This window comes from Aythya fuligula, chromosome 14, assembly GCF_009819795.1.
Source record: "Aythya fuligula isolate bAytFul2 chromosome 14, bAytFul2.pri, whole genome shotgun sequence".
Classification (NCBI taxonomy): Eukaryota; Metazoa; Chordata; class Aves; order Anseriformes; family Anatidae; genus Aythya; species Aythya fuligula.
In genome coordinates, this window is record NC_045572.1 from 10,810,747 (window position 1) to 10,829,672 (window position 18,926).

Sequence of the window (18,926 nt, forward strand, 5' to 3'; positions counted from 1 at the left end):
CTCTGCTGGTGCTCCCGGCGTGCAGAGGTGGTGCTGAGCACCAGGGGCTGCAGGTGGCCCTCGGTGGCTTCTCCAGGGCGGTTTGGATGCTTCAGGGGTGTGACAGGTACACAGCTTGGTGCCATGGGGTGTCCCAGGGGGCTGCTGTGGTCCCCTTTGGAGCAGAATCCCCCGCCTGCCCTCAGCACAGCCCCTCCAGGGCACGGCGCAGCCCCCGGTGTGCGCAGGGGCCGAGCTGTGCCGCTGCCCCCGTACCCACGGGTGGCATCGCCACGGCTCCACGTGTGGAAGGGGACACCCAGGGCCTGGCACGGGGCTTGGGGCCGGCAGAGCCGCCGGGAACGGGGACACCGAGGGCGGCAGCCTGGCCTGGGAGAGGGTCGGGGCCGTGCAGGGTGGGCCGGGAGCCCGGTGCCGGTGGCGGGGCCGTCGGCAGCCTGGTGCGCAGCGCGGGGCGGCCGCGCACAGCTGCACAGGGATGAGAATAGCAAGTGCGGCCGGGTAGCTAGGGAACAGTTGCCATGGGAGCGGGCCGAGGAGGAGTTCTCACACTCGGAGGGGGCATCTTGGGGTAAAATCCAGGAATTTTCTGCAGCCGTGGAAGGAAGGAAGGCAGGGCGGGGGGATGGGGAGTGATGGGGAGAGCTTGCGCCCGTGGCAGCGGTCAGGGCTGGGCCTGGTGCCATTTGGGCACTGCCTGGGCTGCAGCAACCAAGCACGGGGGGTCCCAGTGTCACCAGCACGATGCTGGGGATGGGCACCACGGCTCCTCAGGTGGGGCTGGGGGCTGGGAGCCCAGGGCCAAGCCCCAGAAGGGCACGGGAAGGGCTCTGCCTCGCCCAGCGGTGCCCTAACCCCAAAAACCAGGGGTCCCGTGTCCCTCTCCGTGTCCCTGCAGGCGGGGAGCAGCGTGTGCCCTATGTGCTGCTGTAGGGCCACGGTAAAATGCCCGGCTGGGGACGTTCCCAACCCCATCCAGGGCACATGGGGCCCACGGCTGAGCCTCATGGAGGGGTGTGGGGGGGTACTGAGCACCCCGGGCCCTGCCCCGAGCCGTGGGGCTGTGGAGGCAGCGCCGCACACACGATTTTCAGGGGTGAAGGATGCTCTCAGCTGTTGCCTGGGCAACAGCTCCTCCTCCGGCCCACCATGTGGCTCGGGGAGCGCTCCCCCGCCTGCCTCCCCCCGCCGCCGCCGTGGGGAAGGCAGCTCCCGGCCCCTGGCGCTGGCGGGGCCGGAGGCCGGGCTCCCACCGCCCGCGGGGTGCCCGCTGCCCACCCGCTCCCCTCGGCCTGACGATGCCTCCCGTGCCCCCCGCCAGCCCCTCGCTCGTGCCCACGGGGAGCGCCGCGGCCCCCCTGCATGGCCGCAGCCCCCTGCCCACCCCGCCAGCCGCTCGGGCAACCCCGCAAGCGCCGCCGAGCCGGCCTGGCCGCGCTGCCGCGCTCTGAGGGCACACCGCAGGACACGAGGCCCAGCGAGGTGAGTCGGGGACGGAGCGAAAGGGGCCGGAGGGATGAGGCCAGCACGGTGCCGAGGCCGGGACGTGCCACGGATCCGCTCTGCCCAGCCGGGCACGGCGATGGTGGCATGGGGCTGTGCTGCCAGGAGGAATTCCTTCGGGCGGGCGCCCGCCGCCCTGCCCACGGGGAGGAAGCGGTGGCGGGGTCACAGCCTGCGCCGGCACCCCTGCAGGGTGTCACCGCCGTGTCACCGCCTCGTGCTCGGGCTCTGGGCACCCAGAGGGCACGGCGGCCCCGGGGCTGGCACGGCTCCTGCCCGGTGCCCACACTGCTGCTGCTCCCGTTCGAGCCATGCGGTGCCGGGGCAGCATCCGGGCGCACGGATGGCAGAGCCCTCGCCCCCGGTGTGGCCGTGACAGCAGCTTGGACACCGCAGGGAACATCTGGTGACATCTGCCCGATGGCACAGGGCCAGGGGGGAGCCCCAGTGCAGGGGGATGAGCGCTTGGGCTGGGTCAATGGGGGGCAACGAGGGGGACGGGGCAGTGCAGGGACCCCCAGGGTGCCACCTCTGACCTTCAGGGCCACGCTGGCACCCTCTGCCCGGCACGGGCACGTGTCCTCCTGCACGGCACCACTGTGCGCCCCATCATCGGGTGGGGGGGCCGGGGCTGGTGCCCCCGCAATGCCACTGTCCCTGCGTGGCCACCACCCTGGAGCCATCTCCAGCTGTCACCCCCTGCCACCCCAGGGGCTGGGTGACCACCGGCCGGGGCCATCACCCCCCCAAGGACCGTGCGGGTCAACGGGGGGGATCCCCAGCCCCCCCCTCTCCCGGAGGCTCCCCCCCCGGCTCGGGGGATGCCGCGGCCACCACGCCACCGGGATCCCGCGGCCGTGCCCGTGCGCCCCCCCCCCCCCCCGCCCCTCTCCAACCTCCCCCACGCCTCAATCCCCGCCGCTATCCACGGGTCCCGGTGCGGGGGCTCCGAGGGGGGGCCCCCACCGGCTCCGGGCCTCCCGGGTCCCTCCCCGAACCGAGGGCGGGGCGCAGCGGCGGGGCGGGAGCCCGGGCGGGGCGGTGCGCGGCGGCGGCGGCGGCGGCGGCGGCGCGGGAGCGCTCACCGGAGACAAAGGCAGCGCCGGGAGGCGGCGGCGGCGCCGCGCACCGGGCGCGCACCGGGCTCCCCCCCCCCTCCTCTTTTTCCCCGTCCCCCCCCCTCCCCACCGCCGCCGCCCTATGGAGCCGCCGCCGCCGCCCGCTGCTTGAGCCACGTGCGCCGCCGCCGCCGGTAACGGGAGCCGCGGGTGGGGGGGGGGGGGGGGAACGGGCGCGGCGCCCCCGCCTGTTGCGCGGAGGGGAGGGGAGAGGAGGGGAGCGGGGCCGGGGCGGGGGCGCGCGGGGCCGTGGCCACCGGGAACCGGGGGCCGCCGGGGCGGAGGCGGAGGCGCGCGCACGGCGCGTCCCCGGGGCGCGCGCGCGCCCCCCCCCCTCCCCTTCCCCGCCGCGGCGGAGGCGCGCGCGCGCGCTCTCTCCGTGGAGGGGGGAGGAAGAGGAGGAGGAGGAGGAGGAAGGGGGGGGCAGCTGCCGCGCCCGGCACCGGGAGCGGGGAGGTCCCCGCCGGGTGTCCCCATCCCGGCACCGGGGCACAGGCCGCGGGCAGCGGGGGGGGATGGAGAGAGGGAAGGGGGGAATGGGGGGGCTCGGCTCGGTGCCTGCCACCCCCCGGCCGGGACCGCGTGGGTGTCCCTGGCACCCCCAGCCCACGCGCCCCCGCTCCCCAAACGCCCCCGACACCCCCAGCCCCGATGTCCCCCTTCCAGCGCTATCCCTGGCTGCGAACGCCCCCGGTCCCCAAGTGCCACCAGCCCTCGCTGTCCCCAGCCTGGCCATGACACCGGCTCCCGAGCCACCGCCACCACCCGCACGGTGCCCCTGTCCGTGCTGGCAGCGGGGACCCTGTTGCAGCCGGGGCCGGCGAGCTCTGCCCGCACCGTGCTGGCCTTGGCCAGCAGCTTGGGGAGCCCCAGCGATGGGCCCCGCTCCCCAAAAAAACGCCGCCTCCGCCCCCGCCTTTGCACGCCGGAGCAGCCCCCGCCGCACGGAGGGGGGACGCCGGAGCGTGGCTCCCCAGCCCCTTCCTTCCCCTGCCCTCCTTCCTTCCGGCTCGGCACGGCCCCGCTGCCCTGCCCGCTTCCCCTCCGGCCTCCCCGACACGCGGCGTCCCCGCCGTGGTCCCCTCCCCACGGGCACCGTGCTCCAGCCCCGTGCCATGCGGGGACCCCACGTCCCTTCGCCCAGCCGAGGCAGGCGGGAGCAGAGCCACCGTGGTCACCCTGCCCTCGGCTGCTGCTCGCAATCCTCCCCGCTCCCCGGCGGCGATTGCGTTTTCTCCCACACCACGATAAGAATAATCCTGACGGGTGCTTACGTGCCAGCCTGCAAGCACCCATGGGTGCTGCTCCCCGCTGGCTGATGCGCACAGCCCCCTCCCCCGTCCTTGGCACGGTGCTCGGCTGAAGGTGACCGAGCTGTCACCCTGCCCAAACCCAAGCACCGCGCGGGGGTGACGATCCCACCGCCACCAAACCCCTCCCAAACGTCCCTGAGCTGCCATGCGCTCCCTACAGCCACGAGGTCGCCGATGCCCGCCGTGCACGTGCTCCTGCGTGCCACGTGCCATACACCGTGGCCACTCCAGGGGCACCCCATGGCCCCCCGCTATGGGGCAGCCAGGATGGAGCCACCCAGACACCGCAGCGCATTTTTGGGGTGGGAGGAGGCTGGAGGGCACTGTGTGGCCTCGAAGGCGTCGATGCTGCGGGGCTGCGGCATCCGCCTCCCGCTCCGGGGTGCCCGGCAGCTTTGGGGTGGATGCTAGGATGGGGTGCGGGGGGGGATCCGCAGCCGTGGGGGTGCCGGCGGGGGCGTGCGTGGGGCCGGGCACGGCTCCGGGTGCCGCTGCGCATGTGGAGCGAGTCTCCATGGGAACGGGGCATCCGCGTCCCCGCCACGCTCACGCTCGCGTCTGTCTCGTTGCAGGGCCCCCCCCCCTCCCAGCCCCGTTCCCCGGCGGCCCCCTCCCAGCGATGGGCAGCGGCTGGGCCGGGACCGCGCCGTACCCGTACCCGTGCCCCCGCCGCCCGCCCCCCGCCCCGCGCAGCCAGGCCTGACCCACCCGCTGCAGCCCCCCCGGCTCCATGGCGAGGACGGAGCCCTGACGGCGGGCGCCCACGGGCCAGGAGGAGACGCCGGGCACGGCATGGGGAGCCCCTCGGCCGCCCTGAGAGCATCGGCTCGAGCGCGGGCCCTGCCGCCGCCCTGAGCATCCCGACCCCGACCCCCGAGGGCAGGGAGAAGCGGGGGGGCCTCCCCCCCCGCCAGCCGGCGGCGGCGAAGATGGTGATGTCCCAGGGCACCTACACCTTCCTCACCTGCTTCGCGGGCTTCTGGCTCATCTGGGGGCTCATCGTGCTGCTGTGCTGCTTCTGCAGCTACCTGCGGCGCCGGGTGAAGCGGCAGCAGGAGGAGCGGCTGCGGGAGCAGAGCCTGCGCGCGCTGGAGCTGGAGCCGCTGCACTACGAGGGCTACGGGGGCAGCCCCCCCGGCATCGCCGTCCCCCACCGGCTCCGCATGGAGCCCCACCACCACCACCACCACCACCCCCACATCCCACCCCCGCGGCCCTGGAGCTGCCGGCACGGTAAGGAGCAGCAGCGGGGCGCCGCCGCCGCCGCCGGGGCACCGCCGCGGGTTCCGCGCCCGCCTCGCCGGGGAGCCCGGTGGTGGCCGGGGGTCGGCGCTGACGCCGGGGGGGGGGGGCTTTGCCCGGCAGAGTCGGACCTGTCGAAGCCGCCGTGCTACGAAGAGGCGCTGCTGATGGCGGAGCCCCCCCCGCCGTACAGCGAGGTGCTGATGGACACGCGCGGGCTCTACCGCAAGATCAACGCGCCCTTCCTGAGCCACGAGCGGCTGGAGAAGCAGGAGCAGCCCCCCAGCTACAAACCCCTTTTCCTCGACGCCGGCTACGGCTCGGCGCTGCACCTGCCCCGCTCGGCCAGCCCCGGGCCGGCCTGCCCGGACCTTTACCTGCAGGCAGAGTGCTCCCCGCGCATGTTCCCCAGCTGGACGGACTCGGAGCTCAGCAGCAGGGACACCTACGAGCCGGGGCCGTGGCACCTCCCGGTCTCCATGCCCCTCTTCGGCAGGACTACGGCCGTCTAGGGGTGGCCCCGGGGGAGCCGCAGCCGCCCGCGGGTGTCCCCCCCCGACGCCGGGAGGGGTTCGGCCACCCGCTTTGCCCCCCGGGGACGCCGTCCCCGTGTCGCGGGCCATCGCCGCCAGCGCGGAAGGGGCTGGTTCCCCGTCTCGCCCCCCCCCCATCCCCTCAACGCGTCCCCTGCCGGCACCCCCGTGGCCAAGGGGGGGGGCCCGGAGCCGGGCTCGGACTCTGCTCTGTTTCTTATTTTGTTTGTTACAGTTTGAGAATAAAAGTTTGTGGATCCGGCTCGCCTCGCCCCCCCCAGGCTGGCGTCGCGGGGCTCCCCAGGGGTGGCAGGGGTCCCGTGTCCCCGTCCCGTGTCCCCATCCCAGGCCACCCCCCCAGCAGGCGGCAGCCCCCGTGGGAGTCGCTTTTATTTATTAACATACATCAGCACGCCGCCGTTACAGAACTTGTGCTTTCCAAAAACAGTTACCGAAGGGGGAGAAAGGGGCCAAGCGAGGGGCGAAGCGGGGAGGGAAATGGGGAGGGGGCTCCGGCGGGCAAGCCCTGCGCCCGGGGGGGGGGGGGGGGGGGCTCCTGGCAAGGAGGGGAGGGGGGGAAACCCCACGCCGGCTCCCCACGTCCCCGCAGGGTTTTGGGGCCGCAGCCTCGCCTCGGTAGGGTCACTTTATTGCCATATTCATTTATTATTATTATTATTATTATTCCGCTGTTTTTTTTTTTTTTTTCTGTTTTTTCATTTTTTTTTGTCGAACTCGTGCAAAGTACTGGGGGGTTTTGGGGGGGGAGGGAGGAGGGCGAGAAGAGAAGAGAGGCCCCTATCCCACAGCCGGACATGGGGGGGCTGCACGCGTACCCCATTCCCCCCCCCCCCCAGTATAGGGAGCCGGGGCGGGTCGGAGAGGGGAGGGGGGCAACTATCGGGGGGGGTCATGGGGGGGCTGACACGTCTCCTACCGACAACTTAAAAAAGAGAGAAAGAGAAAGGGGGGCAGGGGGGAGCTGTAAAAGGTGCCCCGGGGCGGGGGGCGCTGCAGGGCGGCCCCCCCGGCTCCCACCCGGAGGCCTCATCCTGCGGGGCCCCAGCGGGGAGGGGGCCGGGGCCGGCCCCTGGCCGCGGCCGCTCGCGCCCCAAATCTTGGGGGGCCCGGCTGCGTGCGCCGGCAGCGGGGGGGGGGAGCCCAGCCTTACACGCCGCCCCCGAAGCTCTCCTCCTCCTCGGGCAGCGGGTCAGTGTCCCAGCACGTGATGTCGATCTCTGCGGGGACGGGGAGGGGGTCAGGGACCCCCGTTATGGGGCCACACACCCCCCCCCACCACCACCCCGTAACTCGCCTCGTCCCCGCTCACCTGGGGGCTTGTTGTAGAAGACGGGCTGGGGGGCTTTGGCCGACGGCTCCTCGGGCTGCGGCGCCTCCTCCTCCTGGGACTGGCTGAAGTAGCCCTCGCTGGCCTGGGTGGGGGGCAGTTATTGGGGATAAACAGTGCCCCCACGGTCAGGACACCCCACCCCAAAACACAGACACGGTGCCAAGCCCCCCGTCGTGGTGCTCACCTGCTCGCCGCGGCCCGGCGTGCCGTCCTTGGGGGCCATCTCCCCGTTGGTGATGAGGGGGGGCTCGTGGCCCGGCCCGGCGTCCTGGTAGCCGAGCCCCGCCGGGTGGGGACCCCCCGCAATGGCCTCCTCTTCTTCCTCCTCCTCCTCCTCCTCCTCCTCCTCCTCTTCTCCTTCCACCACCTCCTCCCTCTCCGCGTCGCAGAAGGTGGCGGGGGGCTCGGGCAGCTCGTCCAGGCTCAGCAGCGGCCCCTCGTCGGGGGCGGCCGGGGGGGGACCCTCGGGGGCGGGCGTGGGGGCGACGGGCAAGGGCCAGGCGGTGGCGGGGCCGTCGCTCTGCCACAGCTCGATGAGGGGCTCGGTGCTGCCCGGCGCCACCGCGGGCTGGGGCTCGGCCGCCGCGGGCAGCGGGGACGGGTCGGTGGGCTCCAGGGTCACCAGGTCCCCCAGGGCGTCAGGGGTTGCCCACGCCGGCCGGGGGTCGGGTTGGTCCCCCGGGGGCTCCGCGGTTTTGTCCTCGGGGCCCGGGAAGGGCCAGTGCTGCTCGGCCACCGCTGGCTCGGCCACCTGGGCGCTGCTGGGGCTTGGGGAGTCTGCAAGGGGACGGGGGGACAGCGGGTCAGGGGGGGCAGAAGTGTCCCTAAGAGGGGCTGGGGGCACCTGGGGACGGGGATGGGGTATTTGGGTTGGGGGACGGTGAGGGGCTGGCTGGGCAGAGAGGGTGTTGATGGAATGTGTCTTATAGGATTTATAGGACATGGTGTGGGGTGAGATGGTCACCTGGGGGTGCAGAGGGAACGGGTGGTGCCTGGTGGGGGTGAGGGGAGGTGGCTGGGAGGTACAGGGAGATGGGGAGGGGACGGGGAGGGAAAGAGGTGCAGAAGGGAAAGCAGGGATGCAGCAGGGGTGTGAAGGAGCCAGCAGGGATGCAGCAGAGGGACAGCAGGGATGTAGGAGGGGTGCAGCAGAGATGGCCAGGGTGTACGGGGGGGCGAAATGGAGTGGGGACAGCGGGGATGGAGGCAGGGATGGGAATGCAGCAGGGATGGAGGTGGATGGGGAGGCAGCGGGGATGTTCTGTGGGATGCACCGGGTACGGTGGGGATGCACCGGGGGGATGCACCGGAGCTGGGAGGGGTGCACGGGGGACGCAGCAGGCACGTGATGGATGCAGCAGCGACGGCGGCGGGGAGCAGCGGACGCACGGGGGACGCACGGGGGACGCGGCGCAGACGGCGGGGACGCGGCCGAGCCGCAGGGGACCCAGGGGCAGCAGGGGATGCACCGGGGACACACACACACACACACACACACGGGGCTGTGGGGTCTGTGGGGCCGTGGGGCAGCCCGCCAGCCCCTCGCCCACCTTTGGGCGTTGCTGGCGTCTCTTCGGCCGAGCCGCGGGCGCCCTGCTGGCCCAGCGGCGTGGAGGCCGGGCTGGACTCGCAGGGGCTGCAGCCCGCTGCCGAAGCCTTTCGGTAGGCGTCCGACTGGCTGCCTGCGGACAAGGGGAGACACGGCTTGGGGTGGGGGGCACCCGGATAGGGAGGGGGACCCAGCGCCCCAGGGCCGCCCGCGCTCCTGCCCCACGCCAGCCCGGCCAGCGGGTGTCCGACGCACGCCGCCACCTACCTGCCGCCGCCTCGTCGCCCTCCTGCGGAGCAGCGGGGAGGCACCCATGGGTGCTGCGAGCCCCCCGAGCCCGCCCCGGGTGTCCCCACACAGCCGCAGCCCCCATCCCTGCCGCAGCACACGCTGGCCCTGCCCGCACGCCGCCCCGGCGCAGCCTCTCCTCGCCGCAGGCACCGCGCTGTGCCCGCTCTCCCCCCACGGCCGGGGGGCACAGCCCCACGTGGCCCCTCCGGCCCCACAGGCAGGGTCCTGAGCACGGCCTCGTCCATCCCTCGCTGCCCCACGGGCACTGCGTCACCTCCCCGGGCACGGCTCTGCCCTGTCCCCGTTTGTCCCCTGGGTACAGCCTGTCCCACGGGGCTGCCCCGGCCGTACGGGGCGCACGGCCCCCTCGGGGTGCCCGCGGGTGGGTGCTGGCTCGGCCGTCGGTCCCACGGCTCCGTCCTCGTGCCCCAAGCCCGGTGCGTGGAGGGGTTGGGGAGGGGTGCAGGGCCCGGCCCCGGGGGGGACTGCATGCCCGGGGGGCTCCCAGCTACCTACATGGGAAGAAAGAGGAGAGATTTGGGGTGCGGTGGCAGGAGATATAGGGGAAAGGGGTCCGCGGGGGGGAGGAGGAGGAGGAGGAGGAGGAAGGCGGCCCACTGTCAGCTGTCTTTATGAAAGGACAGTGCAGACGACCTGCCGAGAGAAAGAAAGACAGACAGACAGACGGACGGAGAGAGAGAGAGCAGAGAGATGGGTCAGTCCCTGCTCGGCGGGGCCGGGGCACCGGGGCACCGGGATGGAAAGGACGGGGAGGGGGGAGGCAGCACTGACAGCGGGGTGGAGGACGGCGGGACAGCAGGACAGCAGGACAGCAGGATGGCAGGACAGCAGGACGGCAGGACAGCAGGACGGCAGGACAGCAGGACGGCAGGACGGCAGGACAGCAGGACAGGAGGCAGCACCAAGTGGCCGGGTGGGGAGAGAGGCCAGGACACAGCCACAGGACACGGGGCCCTTCTGTTCGCTCAGGCCCCGCACGGCCCCACAGCACGGCCCCACAGCACAGCCCACAGCACGACCCCACAGTGCGCACATGGCTCCAAGGCACGGCCCCACGGCAAGAACACACAGCACAGCCCCACGGCACAGCCCCACGGCACAGCCCGACCCACAGCACAGCCCCACAGCGTGGCCCCACAGCCGGCGGCACCCACCCCAAGAACAGCCAGCCCCTGCCCTAAAGCCACAAGCGGAGCCCCAGGGCTGCACCCCACACCGCGGGGCAGCCCTGACCCCATGGGGCACCCCCTGCCAGCCACCCCCACCCCACGGCGAGCCCTCGGCAGGGCCAGCCCCACTGCCAGGGCCAGCTGGCAGCACCCAGACCCCAAAACGAAGTGCCTTGCCCCATTGTGTGCACTCATCCTGGCACCAGGGACCCTGGGGCGGGTACAGCACCACAGGGCACACGGGGTGCCCTAAATGCACTCAGCCGGGGGCACACCAGGTGCCCCATTGCTGCCCCCCTGCCCCAGCCCCACCGCTGCCCTTTGTAGCTCTCAGAGCTTCCTTCCCAAGCCACTGCCCGGTCCCCAAGCTGCCCCCACAGCCGGACCCCGCCGCCACCCCGTGTGCCAGCAGACGGGTGGGCAGAGGGCACCCAGCAGCGAGCGGGATGAGGGATGAGCCCCCCCCCTCGTTGCAGCACCCCCCTGGAGGCGCAAGAAGACGCGAGGCCACCTGAGGAGCCGTGGCGGTGCTGAGCAGGGTGACCGCAGCCATACCCCCAGAACCCAAACCCACAGCCAAAGGGACAGCAGAGGGGATGCCCCATCCCTCTGCGACACGGCGAGCTGTGGGCGCCCCGGTGGCACCGCACTCACCTGCTCCATGCCCCCCCCCCCCCGTGCCCCCCCCAGCCCCTCACCTGTCCTGTGGCTGCCCGGTGAGATGGCGTCGCTGCTGCCCGATGCCACCCGCTCCTGCTGCTTGAAGAAGTCCCGGGGGTTGTCGGGTCGCTGGGCGATGATGGCAGCGGCCTCCTGCGGGGAGGGGGCAGGCTGGGACCCGCGTCCCATATGGGGGGGGCACCCCCGGCCGGGCAGATTTGCCCCGCTCCAGGTCCCATCCAACTTGGGGAGCGGAGACGGGCGCCGGGCAGGGCGCTGCTGCGCTCACCTCCACCTCCGACTCCGATTTCCGCAGCTGCTGCCTGTCGTCCTCCTCTTGCTGCTCCCCCTGCGATGAAACGCCACCGTCACCGCCACCTCCGGCACCGCCACCCCCCGGCACCGCCAACCCCAGAGCCCCCATCCCCGTCCCCACAGAGGCACTCACGAAGATGGACTGCTCCTTCAGGCGCTGCCGGGCCTCCTCCGCCTCCATGCTCTGCTGCTTCCTCCTGCCAAGGGGCACGGGAGCGGGGCTGAGCGCTGCCACCGCCACCCGTCCCCGTCCCCGTCGGGGCCCAACGCCCACACGGCCACCCCAAATCCACCCCCACCCCCCCGTGCCTGTGCTCCTCGATCTGCTCCTCGCGCTCCCGGTAGCGCCGCTCCCGCTCCTCCTGCTCCAGCCTCTCCTGCTCCATGCGCTCCTGCTCGAACCGCAGCCGCGCGTCCAGCGCCTTTTTCCGCTCCTCTTCCTTGCGCAATTCCTCCTCTTTCTGCGGGGACGGGGTCGGGATGGGGCCGTCAGCCTGGCCCGGGGGACATCCCGTACCCAGCACCCACCGCCGCTGCCCCGACCTTGGCCTGTTCCCAGAACTGCTCCCGGTTGAGCCGCTTCATCTCCACGGTGGCGTCGGTTTTCTGGTAGCTCGTGCCCTGGGACGGAGCAGAGTCAGGGGGGGTGGCTGGGACCAGCGAGGGGAATACGAGTAAGCGGCACGGGGGGGGGGGGGCAGACAGAGCCTGGCCTGGCCAGCGGGGCGATGCCACCACCCGGGGGACATTACCACGGGCTCGGCGTTCTCGTCCTCCCGCAGCCGCAGGCGGTGCAGCACGGGGCTGGAGACGCGGGCCAGCCCGTTGGAGAGCCGCTGCCCGATGGCCCCCGGGTCGATGTCCTCCACGCTGCTGGCGTTGACGATCACGTCCACGCCCTGGGGGCGAGACCCGTCAGAAACACCCCCCCGGCCGTCACCCCAGGCTCCCCGGCGCGAGGTGTCACCACCGCCCCCGTCCCCGTTGTCACCCACCTGGAAGAACTCGGCGATCTTGGCCACGTGGCTGGCACAGGCGCACTTGCGGGCGTCGGGCACATCCTCGCCCACCTGGGGTGGCCAGAGGGGAGCTGAGATTGGGACAGAGCCGGGGGGGGAATCCCACGTGCGCCCCACCCCGCTGACATTCACAGGGCACCCGCACCCCTGTATCACCTGCGCTGTTATAGGACCCCCCGGTGAGGGGGTGCCCGTGCGCTCCCCCTACTCACCCAGTTGACAAGGACATATTTGGGGAGCACGGCCTGGGGGTCCTTGACGCTGCAGAAGCCGTACATCACCTTCTGGATCTCAAAGTGGCCGGAGAGCTCCAGCAGACCCCCTCCTGGCAGGGCACACGGCACCCTCAGCTCACATCCACCCGGCACCCGGACCCCCCGGTCAGGAGGGGTGCTGGGGAGAGCGGAGCCGGGCGCGGGGGACGAGGACGAGGACGAGGACCTTACCTCCCGACGCTGCCAGCTTCAGGTCATCGGAGCCATCCTCGTACGTGTAGAGGGCCCTGGGGAGGCAGAGGGGTGAGAAATGGCCCCACAGAGCCAGGGGGAGCGGGGGGCAGGATCCTCACCTCCCCCTCCTGCTGCTGGTGACGCTGAGAGCGGGGCAGGGACAGGTCCCGGGGACAGTCCCTGAGGTGTCCCCAGGGTGCCCCAAGCCCCCATTGCCCATCAGCACCACAAAGGGCCCGGCTGCCCCATAGGCATGGTGCACACGGGGCACTGCAGAGCAGGGGCTGGGCACTGCCCCTGCCCCCAGGATTTAGGGCAGGGCCCTTTTCCCCCCTTACATCCATGGGGTGAGGTCCCGAGGATGGGGACAGAGGGGGCACGGGGCCCAGCCGGGTGCCGCCACCCATCCCGCAGCACCCCCAGCTCCCTGCACACCCCCTCCCCGACCCCCAGCCCTATGGGGACGGCCGGCTTTGGGGCCAGCCTCGCGCCCTGACGGGGAACTCGGGGCCGCTCACGTTCCCGGCTGCGTGAGCCGCCGGCCCGCCAGGCTCCAGGCCGGGGGAGGACGCCGGAGCTCCAGCAGCAGCAGCAGCAAATCAATGTGCCGCCGGGGTGTGATGGGGCCGTCATGGAGACCGTTCCTTGGAAACCGTTCACCGAGGCTGGGAAAACCCCCTCGTGCCCCCGCCGAGCCCCACAGAGCCCCCCCACGGGGCTCCGCAGCCCCTCCGCCAGCCCTCGCGCCCCCCCCCCCCCCCGGCGCAGGCAGCGGGCTATGGGGTGGGGAATGGGGGGGAAGGAGGACGCGTGCGGGATGGGTCCGGGGCGGGTGGGCGAGGGATGGAGGTTGCCATGCAACCAGCATCCTCCGTCGCCACGGCAACCCCCCCCCATCCCAGCTGGGATGCAGCTCGCCCCGATGACGAGGTGATTAGCGGAGGGGAGCGGGGGAGGCAGGCAGGCAGCGGGGGCCTGGCGGGCACCCAAACCCGCCACCGTCACGCGCTGCTCCCGGGGAGCCCGTGCCGGACCCTACCCCTCTACCCGCGTCCCCTCGGTCCCCATCCCAAATCCATTCCCCCCCCCCCCGACAAAGGCAGGAGGGCGGCTGTGCCGATCGGCATGGCGGCACCCAGGCGGTGCTCGCCCAGTGCCAAAATCCCTGCGGTGCTGGGAAAGGGCAAATTCATCGGGGCTGGCGGCTTCCAGGAAGGGGAGGGGATGGGGATGGGATGGGGATGGAGATGGGATGGGATGGGGATGGGAATGGGGATGGGATGGGGAGCAGGCAGCCCCCCACGAGCAGAGCCAACCCCGCACCGGAGCCACCCGATTCCATCCTGGCCCCTTCCAGCCGAGAAAGGAAGGGAATTTAGGGCCATGCCTAACAAAAGAGGGAAAAACAGGCCTCCCTCCTCACCCCCCCAGCCCCGTTGTCCCCGGTCTCCCCCAGCCCCGCTCCCGCAGCAGAGCCACAGATAATTGCACCAACAGGATTGCCTTTAATCCTCCCGGCCAAATCCCGCTAATCGGGCTGGGGGCAGCCGAGCGGCCGCGCGGCGCGGTCCGCAGTGCCTCTGCGCCGGGGAAAGGCAACAAAAACAGCCCCGGCCCCGCTTCTTCCCCTGGGATTGGGGTGGGAGATGCAGTTTTGGGGGTGCTGCAGTTCCCGGGGGGGGCTCGGGGTTGCGGGCAGGAGCTGGGTGCTCTGGGAGCGGGATGCAAAAGGAGGGCACAAGTAGGGCGCAGCCAAGGTGTCGCCGCCGGGGCAGCCGTGTGGGTGCTGGGGCACCCAGTGCCCAACCCCCCGGCCCCAGGACCCCCCCACGCAGGGTGATGCCCAAGCTGGGTGCTGCTGCCAGCACCCAAGGGTGCTCGTGGGGCAGCTGGGGCTTAGCAGGGCCCTGCCACCCTGGGTATCACCCCCAAAAAGGCCCCCGTCCCCGCTCTGGGATGGACAATCTGAGTGATCCCAGCCCCGTGGGGGCCAGGAGCAGCTCTGGGAACCCAAAAACATCACCACGAACCCAGGCAGCGGGGACCAACCCCACAAGGATGGTTCGGGCTGCAGCGGGCAGCCCTGACCCCATCCAGGGGCTGCAATCCCCCCGCCAGGTCCCCGCAGCTTCCCCAGCCCCTTCCCAGGGCTCTTGGATCCCCCCTGGGTGCAAGGGGGCAGGCAGGGAGGGGGTGATCGTGGCCGGGGGACCCCCATCGCTGCTGGAGGGGGGGGGAAGAGGAGCCCGCTACCCTCCCGCAGCACCCATCACCCGCCGGTGCAGCACCCATGGGTGCCGGCACCCGGTGTCCCCGTGGCCGCCTGCCCCCCGTGCCGTGTCCGGAGGGGGTGGGGGGCGCCCCGTCCCGCCTGCCCCAGCCCGGGCACATGTGTTTCCAATGTGGCTGCGAGCTCCAGGGAGTCGGCGTGCTCAGAAAGCAGCACCAAATTCCTTTCCTATCGAGTAATGGGCCCCAGCAGCCTCCGCGAGGCCGGGCAGGGGGAGGGGAGGCTCGGACCCTCCAGGACTGGGCTCGGGGGCAGGCTTGGGGGTGGGAAGGGAAGGGAGGGGGGGGGGGAAATCCCAGACTAAACATCCCGAGGCCACGGGGATCCCGGCATTCCCCAGAGCCAGCGCTGCCGCCGCGGCACCGCGCACTCGGGTGCAGTGTCCTCGCAGCCCCGGCTCACCCCGCTTGGTGCCACCGTCGGGGAACGGTCCCCACGGTCCCCAAACAATGTGTGTGTCCCCCCCCCAGCACCGCTCCCCACCCCACACCCAGGGTGGGCACCGGCACCGGGCCCTGCAGCGGGGATGCTGCTGGCACCGGGCGCCGCGGGTGACCGCGGGCTGGGGAAGGACGGGGCGAAGCTCAGCCTCGAGGACGGAGGCCGTGGGGGCTCGGTGATGGAAGGGGGGGGCCCAGGCTCCTCCGCTCGCCTTTCCCGGGAGCCGTTTCTGCTGCTCTCAGCAGCTTTGGCAGGGAGGGATCCTTTGCGGCGGATGCCGGGAAGCGGGATGCACCCAGGGCTGACAGCTGCCTCCTGGCTGGTGCCACGCACCGCATTCGGCCACCAGCGGGGCCACGGGGACCCCGGGGCTGGTGGGGAGGGGGCTGCGCCCGTGCCCACCACAACCCAGGGGGCAGCCGGCCTGGGAGCAGCGCACAGCACCCCGCTGAGCCCCTGGGTGCCTGCAGCACCCACTGAGGGGACAACAAGGGGGTCCCGGGGGTCAGCCCCGGTGCTGGGGGCTGGTGGCAGCGGGGCTGCGGTGGGAGATGCCCCCCGACGGCTCTAGGATCAGGGCTGCAGTGGGTTTGGGGGCTGCAGTGGGGCCTGGAGCTGCCGGGCCTGCGGCATGGGGTTCCCAGAGCATTTGGGGTGCAGCCGAGCACCCCAGGGTGCCCCCAGCCCCAGCCCCGGCTCGCTGCAGCACGGCCCCGGGGTGACCCAGCACGGCCCTCCTGGGGACCCGGCACCCATGGGCACCCCGGGGGCTGCGGGGAGCGGGAGCAGTGAAACCAGGGGGGTCCCCAGCTCCCTCCCGACCACAGGCCTGGCTCCACCGGGGCCGGGCGGGGGGCGTCCCGTCCCACCCCACCCCATCCCAGCACCGGGCTCGCAGACAATAGCGAGGATCCGCCGCATCCCGGTACCGGGCCCGGCAGCGGGGGGACCCCCGGGCCTGTCCCCACGCACGGTACCGGCGGGGAAAGGAAGGACGGGGAGATGGAGGGGGGGGTGAAACGGACCGGGGAGCGGGTAGGGGGGGCCCGTCCGTGCCCCCACGTGCCGGCGGGGCGCAGACAAAGCGGGGCCGCGCCCGGCGCGCTGCGGGCACCGGGCAGGTGCGGGCACCGGGGGGGCGGCGGGGCCGGGCACACCCCCTCCGCCGCCCCGCCGGCCCCGCCCGCCTTTGTGTGCCGGGGCTGCCGGCCCCTCCCGGTCCCCTCCCGGTCCCCTCCCGGTCCCCTCCCGGTTCCCTCCCGGCGGCTGCAGGTGGCGGGGGGCGACGGGGGCGCGGCCCCGGTGGCGGCGGGGACGCGCGCTCGGTGCCACCGGGCGGCTCCGTGCGCACAAAGGGGGGCCCCGGCGGCGATGGGGGGAAAAAGGGGGAAGGGGGAAAAGGGGGGTGGGGGACACACACACACACACACACACACACACAAAGGGGAGGCGGCGGCGGCGGGGGCGCGCTCACCAGTCGGTGGGGCTGTCCTCGCCGATCACGTCCTGGTAGGAGGCGAGCAGCTCCAGGCGGTGCGCCGCGAAGCCGACGCCAGCCATGGCGGGGCCGGGATGCTGCCGGGGGACCGGAGGGACCGGCCGCCTGCCCGCCTCCGAGACACTGCCGCAGCGGCCGGGCGGAGGGGCGAGCGGCGGGGAGGCTCCGCCCGCCGCCGCGCCCGGTCCTAGCGCCGCGAACGGCGGCCCCCAACCCCCCCCCCCCCCCACCCCCCCCCCCTCCTCAATCCATGCCCCCCCCCCCACCCCCTCCCCTTCTCCCGCCCCCGCCCCGGCCCCCGCCGCGCCCCCGGGACGCGCCCTCTCCCCCCCCCTCCCCGGCTCCGTGTCCTCATCCTCCTCTCGCCCCCCCCCCCCGTACCCCGGGGGCACCCCATCGGGTGTCGCCCCCGGGGTGAGCCCGAGCACGGCTCGCCCTGGGCACCCCCTGTGTCCCCCCCCCCCCCGGGTGCTGCTCCTACAGGGGACCCCTCATCCCCGGGATGCCTGCGCCCCGACGGGACCCCCCCCGCCACCAGCGCCCCTCCATCCCAGACCCCCCACGCCCCCCCCGTTTTGCCCTCCGAGCCCCCCCCAAGCTGTGCCCTCAACCTTTGTGGGGTCCCCCGTGCCGCGGGGTCCCCTTTGGTGCCAGCCTGCCCCTCCGTCCCTGCCCGTCCCAAATGTGTGGCTCTGACCCCAAACCGCCCCAGCCCCCCACGGCCCCGTCTCCACCGGGTTTTGCCCCTCGTGAGGACCCCCCCAGAGCTGCCCCCAGCAGACCCTAAGCAGGACCCTGTGGGGCCAGAGGGTGCCCAACACCAGCTCCATCTGCTCCCAGCCAGGTGGGCAGCCCCACACCAGGAACACCGGGGTCACCCTGCCCCTGTCCCCGCACCCCAGGCACAAAAGGGGCCAGCAGCCGTGTCAAAGGGACACCCACCCCGGGGTGACAAAGCCAGGGGGGGCGATCCCTGCATCTCAGGGCACCGTGCCCTTGAGAGCCACCCAGCTCCGAGCCCCCCGAGCGCAGCGGGACGAGGACGGGGTGGCTGCCCCCTGCCCACGCCCTCCTCGCAGCGGCGTTTCCGAGCCAGGCCGAAGCCGGAGCCGCCCTTGGAGGCTCGAAGAGGGCTCGGGAGCAGCTGTCGAGCAGCTGCCGGTGCCGGTGCGGGGGCCGGGGGTTGCGGCAGGCGCCCCACGAGCGGCCCAGCTGCTTTTGGGGGTGGCGGCGCTGGGAGCCCGCGCTGGGACCCACGGAGCCCAGCGCCGCGAGGCTTTGTTCTCGGAGCAGCGCGGCTGCAGCCCCTCCCCAGGCTCCACCTCCGCAGCCCACCCGAGACCCTCCTTCCGAGACCCTCCTTCCCAGACCCTCCTTCTGCCGCCTGAGCTCCTCGCACGCTGCTTGGAGCCGCTCTCGGCGCAGCACGGTGGCTCTTTGGCTCCTGGAGGCCATCAGTAGGGACCAGAGGCAACGGGGCACCAACGGGGCACCAACAGGGCACCAAGCGGTGAAAGCAGCAGAGCCCCCGCTGCGTGCAGGCCACCAGCACACGGAGAGGTTTCTCTCTGACCTCTGCCACCCCGTCCCCGTCAGCCCAGAGCAGGCTGGGGCTGCCCTCGCCCCGCTCCGAGGTTTTGCCCCGCGGCTCGGCCGGCACGACCCGTTCCCAGGACGTGCCACCCCAGCGGCTGGGGCCCCGTCACGCGCGGCTGCCTGTCCCTTCCCCGCCGTCTGCTCGGTTTCGTGTTCCCCGCCGCGGCTGTGCCACCTTCTCCCCACTTCCCCTGACCTTGGCTTCGCAGCCAGGATTTGTGCGCAGGGTTCACACCACATCCGTGCTTTTTCGGTCCCTGCCAGGCTGGCTGTCCTGCCCCTTCTCACCCACCCAGCTCAGCGGTGTCACCGTCCCCGTTCGCTTCACACCACCCACGTTCGCCCCCAGCCTGGGACAGGACCCGGCTCCGAGCTCCCAGTAAGTCCCAGTTATTCCACCTCCTCCCTGCCGCTCTCTGATGGGGTTTGCACCTCTCCGGGGACCGGGGGCCCCGCACCTCGGCCTGGCTCTGGGTGGGGTTCGGTTCCCGCAGCCAGATCCTGCCCCCGGCAGAAGGTTCCAGCAGATTAGCGAGACACTTTTCCTTACGATTGCTCATCGTGTTAA

General features: G+C 72.7%; 2 protein-coding genes across 3 annotated transcripts; one reads left to right on the top strand and one right to left on the bottom strand.

Annotated features, from left to right (window-relative positions):
• Positions 1 to 4,654: 4,654 nt before the first annotated feature.
• PRR7 (proline rich 7, synaptic) lies at positions 4,655 to 5,971 on the top strand. Its single transcript, XM_032196973.1, has 2 exons — positions 4,655 to 5,167; positions 5,300 to 5,971. The coding sequence occupies exons 1-2, from the start codon at positions 4,864 to 4,866 to the stop codon at positions 5,686 to 5,688; spliced, it is 693 nt and encodes a 230-aa protein (XP_032052864.1). The 5' UTR covers positions 4,655 to 4,863; the 3' UTR covers positions 5,689 to 5,971.
• A 493-nt stretch (positions 5,972 to 6,464) lies between these two features.
• DBN1 (drebrin 1) lies at positions 6,465 to 16,903 on the bottom strand. Of its 2 annotated transcripts, XM_032197096.1 has the most exons (15): positions 16,739 to 16,903; positions 12,531 to 12,586; positions 12,297 to 12,409; positions 12,061 to 12,135; positions 11,818 to 11,964; positions 11,609 to 11,686; positions 11,375 to 11,526; positions 11,199 to 11,262; positions 11,040 to 11,099; positions 10,789 to 10,903; positions 9,417 to 9,554; positions 8,611 to 8,742; positions 7,245 to 7,837; positions 7,040 to 7,142; positions 6,465 to 6,947 (listed from the first exon to the last, which is right to left on the bottom strand). In XM_032197096.1, exons 1-15 carry the CDS (start codon positions 16,822 to 16,824, stop codon positions 6,877 to 6,879), a joined length of 1,983 nt encoding a protein of 660 aa, XP_032052987.1. In that variant the 5' UTR covers positions 16,825 to 16,903; the 3' UTR covers positions 6,465 to 6,876. The 2 variants fall into 2 exon arrangements, with proteins under 2 accessions (XP_032052987.1, XP_032052988.1); XM_032197097.1 differs by lacking the exon at positions 9,417 to 9,554.
• Positions 16,904 to 18,926: the final 2,023 nt, after the last annotated feature.

What these genes read in the sequence shown, in the direction of transcription:
- PRR7 (XM_032196973.1), top strand. Translation starts at nt 4,864, where the DNA reads ATGGTGATGTCCCAGGGCACCTACACCTTCCTCACCTGCTTCGCGGGC. An exon ending in GCCCTGGAGCTGCCGGCACG is followed by an intron (nt 5,168 to 5,299) that starts GTAAGGAGCAGC and finishes TTTGCCCGGCAG; the next exon opens with AGTCGGACCTGTCGAAGCCG.
- DBN1 (XM_032197096.1), bottom strand. Translation starts at nt 16,824, where the DNA reads ATGGCTGGCGTCGGCTTCGCGGCGCACCGCCTGGAGCTGCTCGCCTCC. An exon ending in AGTTCTGGGAACAGGCCAAG is followed by an intron (nt 11,527 to 11,608) that starts GTCGGGGCAGCG and finishes CCGTCCCCGCAG; the next exon opens with AAAGAGGAGGAATTGCGCAA. An exon ending in TGAAGGAGCAGTCCATCTTC is followed by an intron (nt 11,100 to 11,198) that starts GTGAGTGCCTCT and finishes GTTTCATCGCAG; the next exon opens with GGGGAGCAGCAAGAGGAGGA.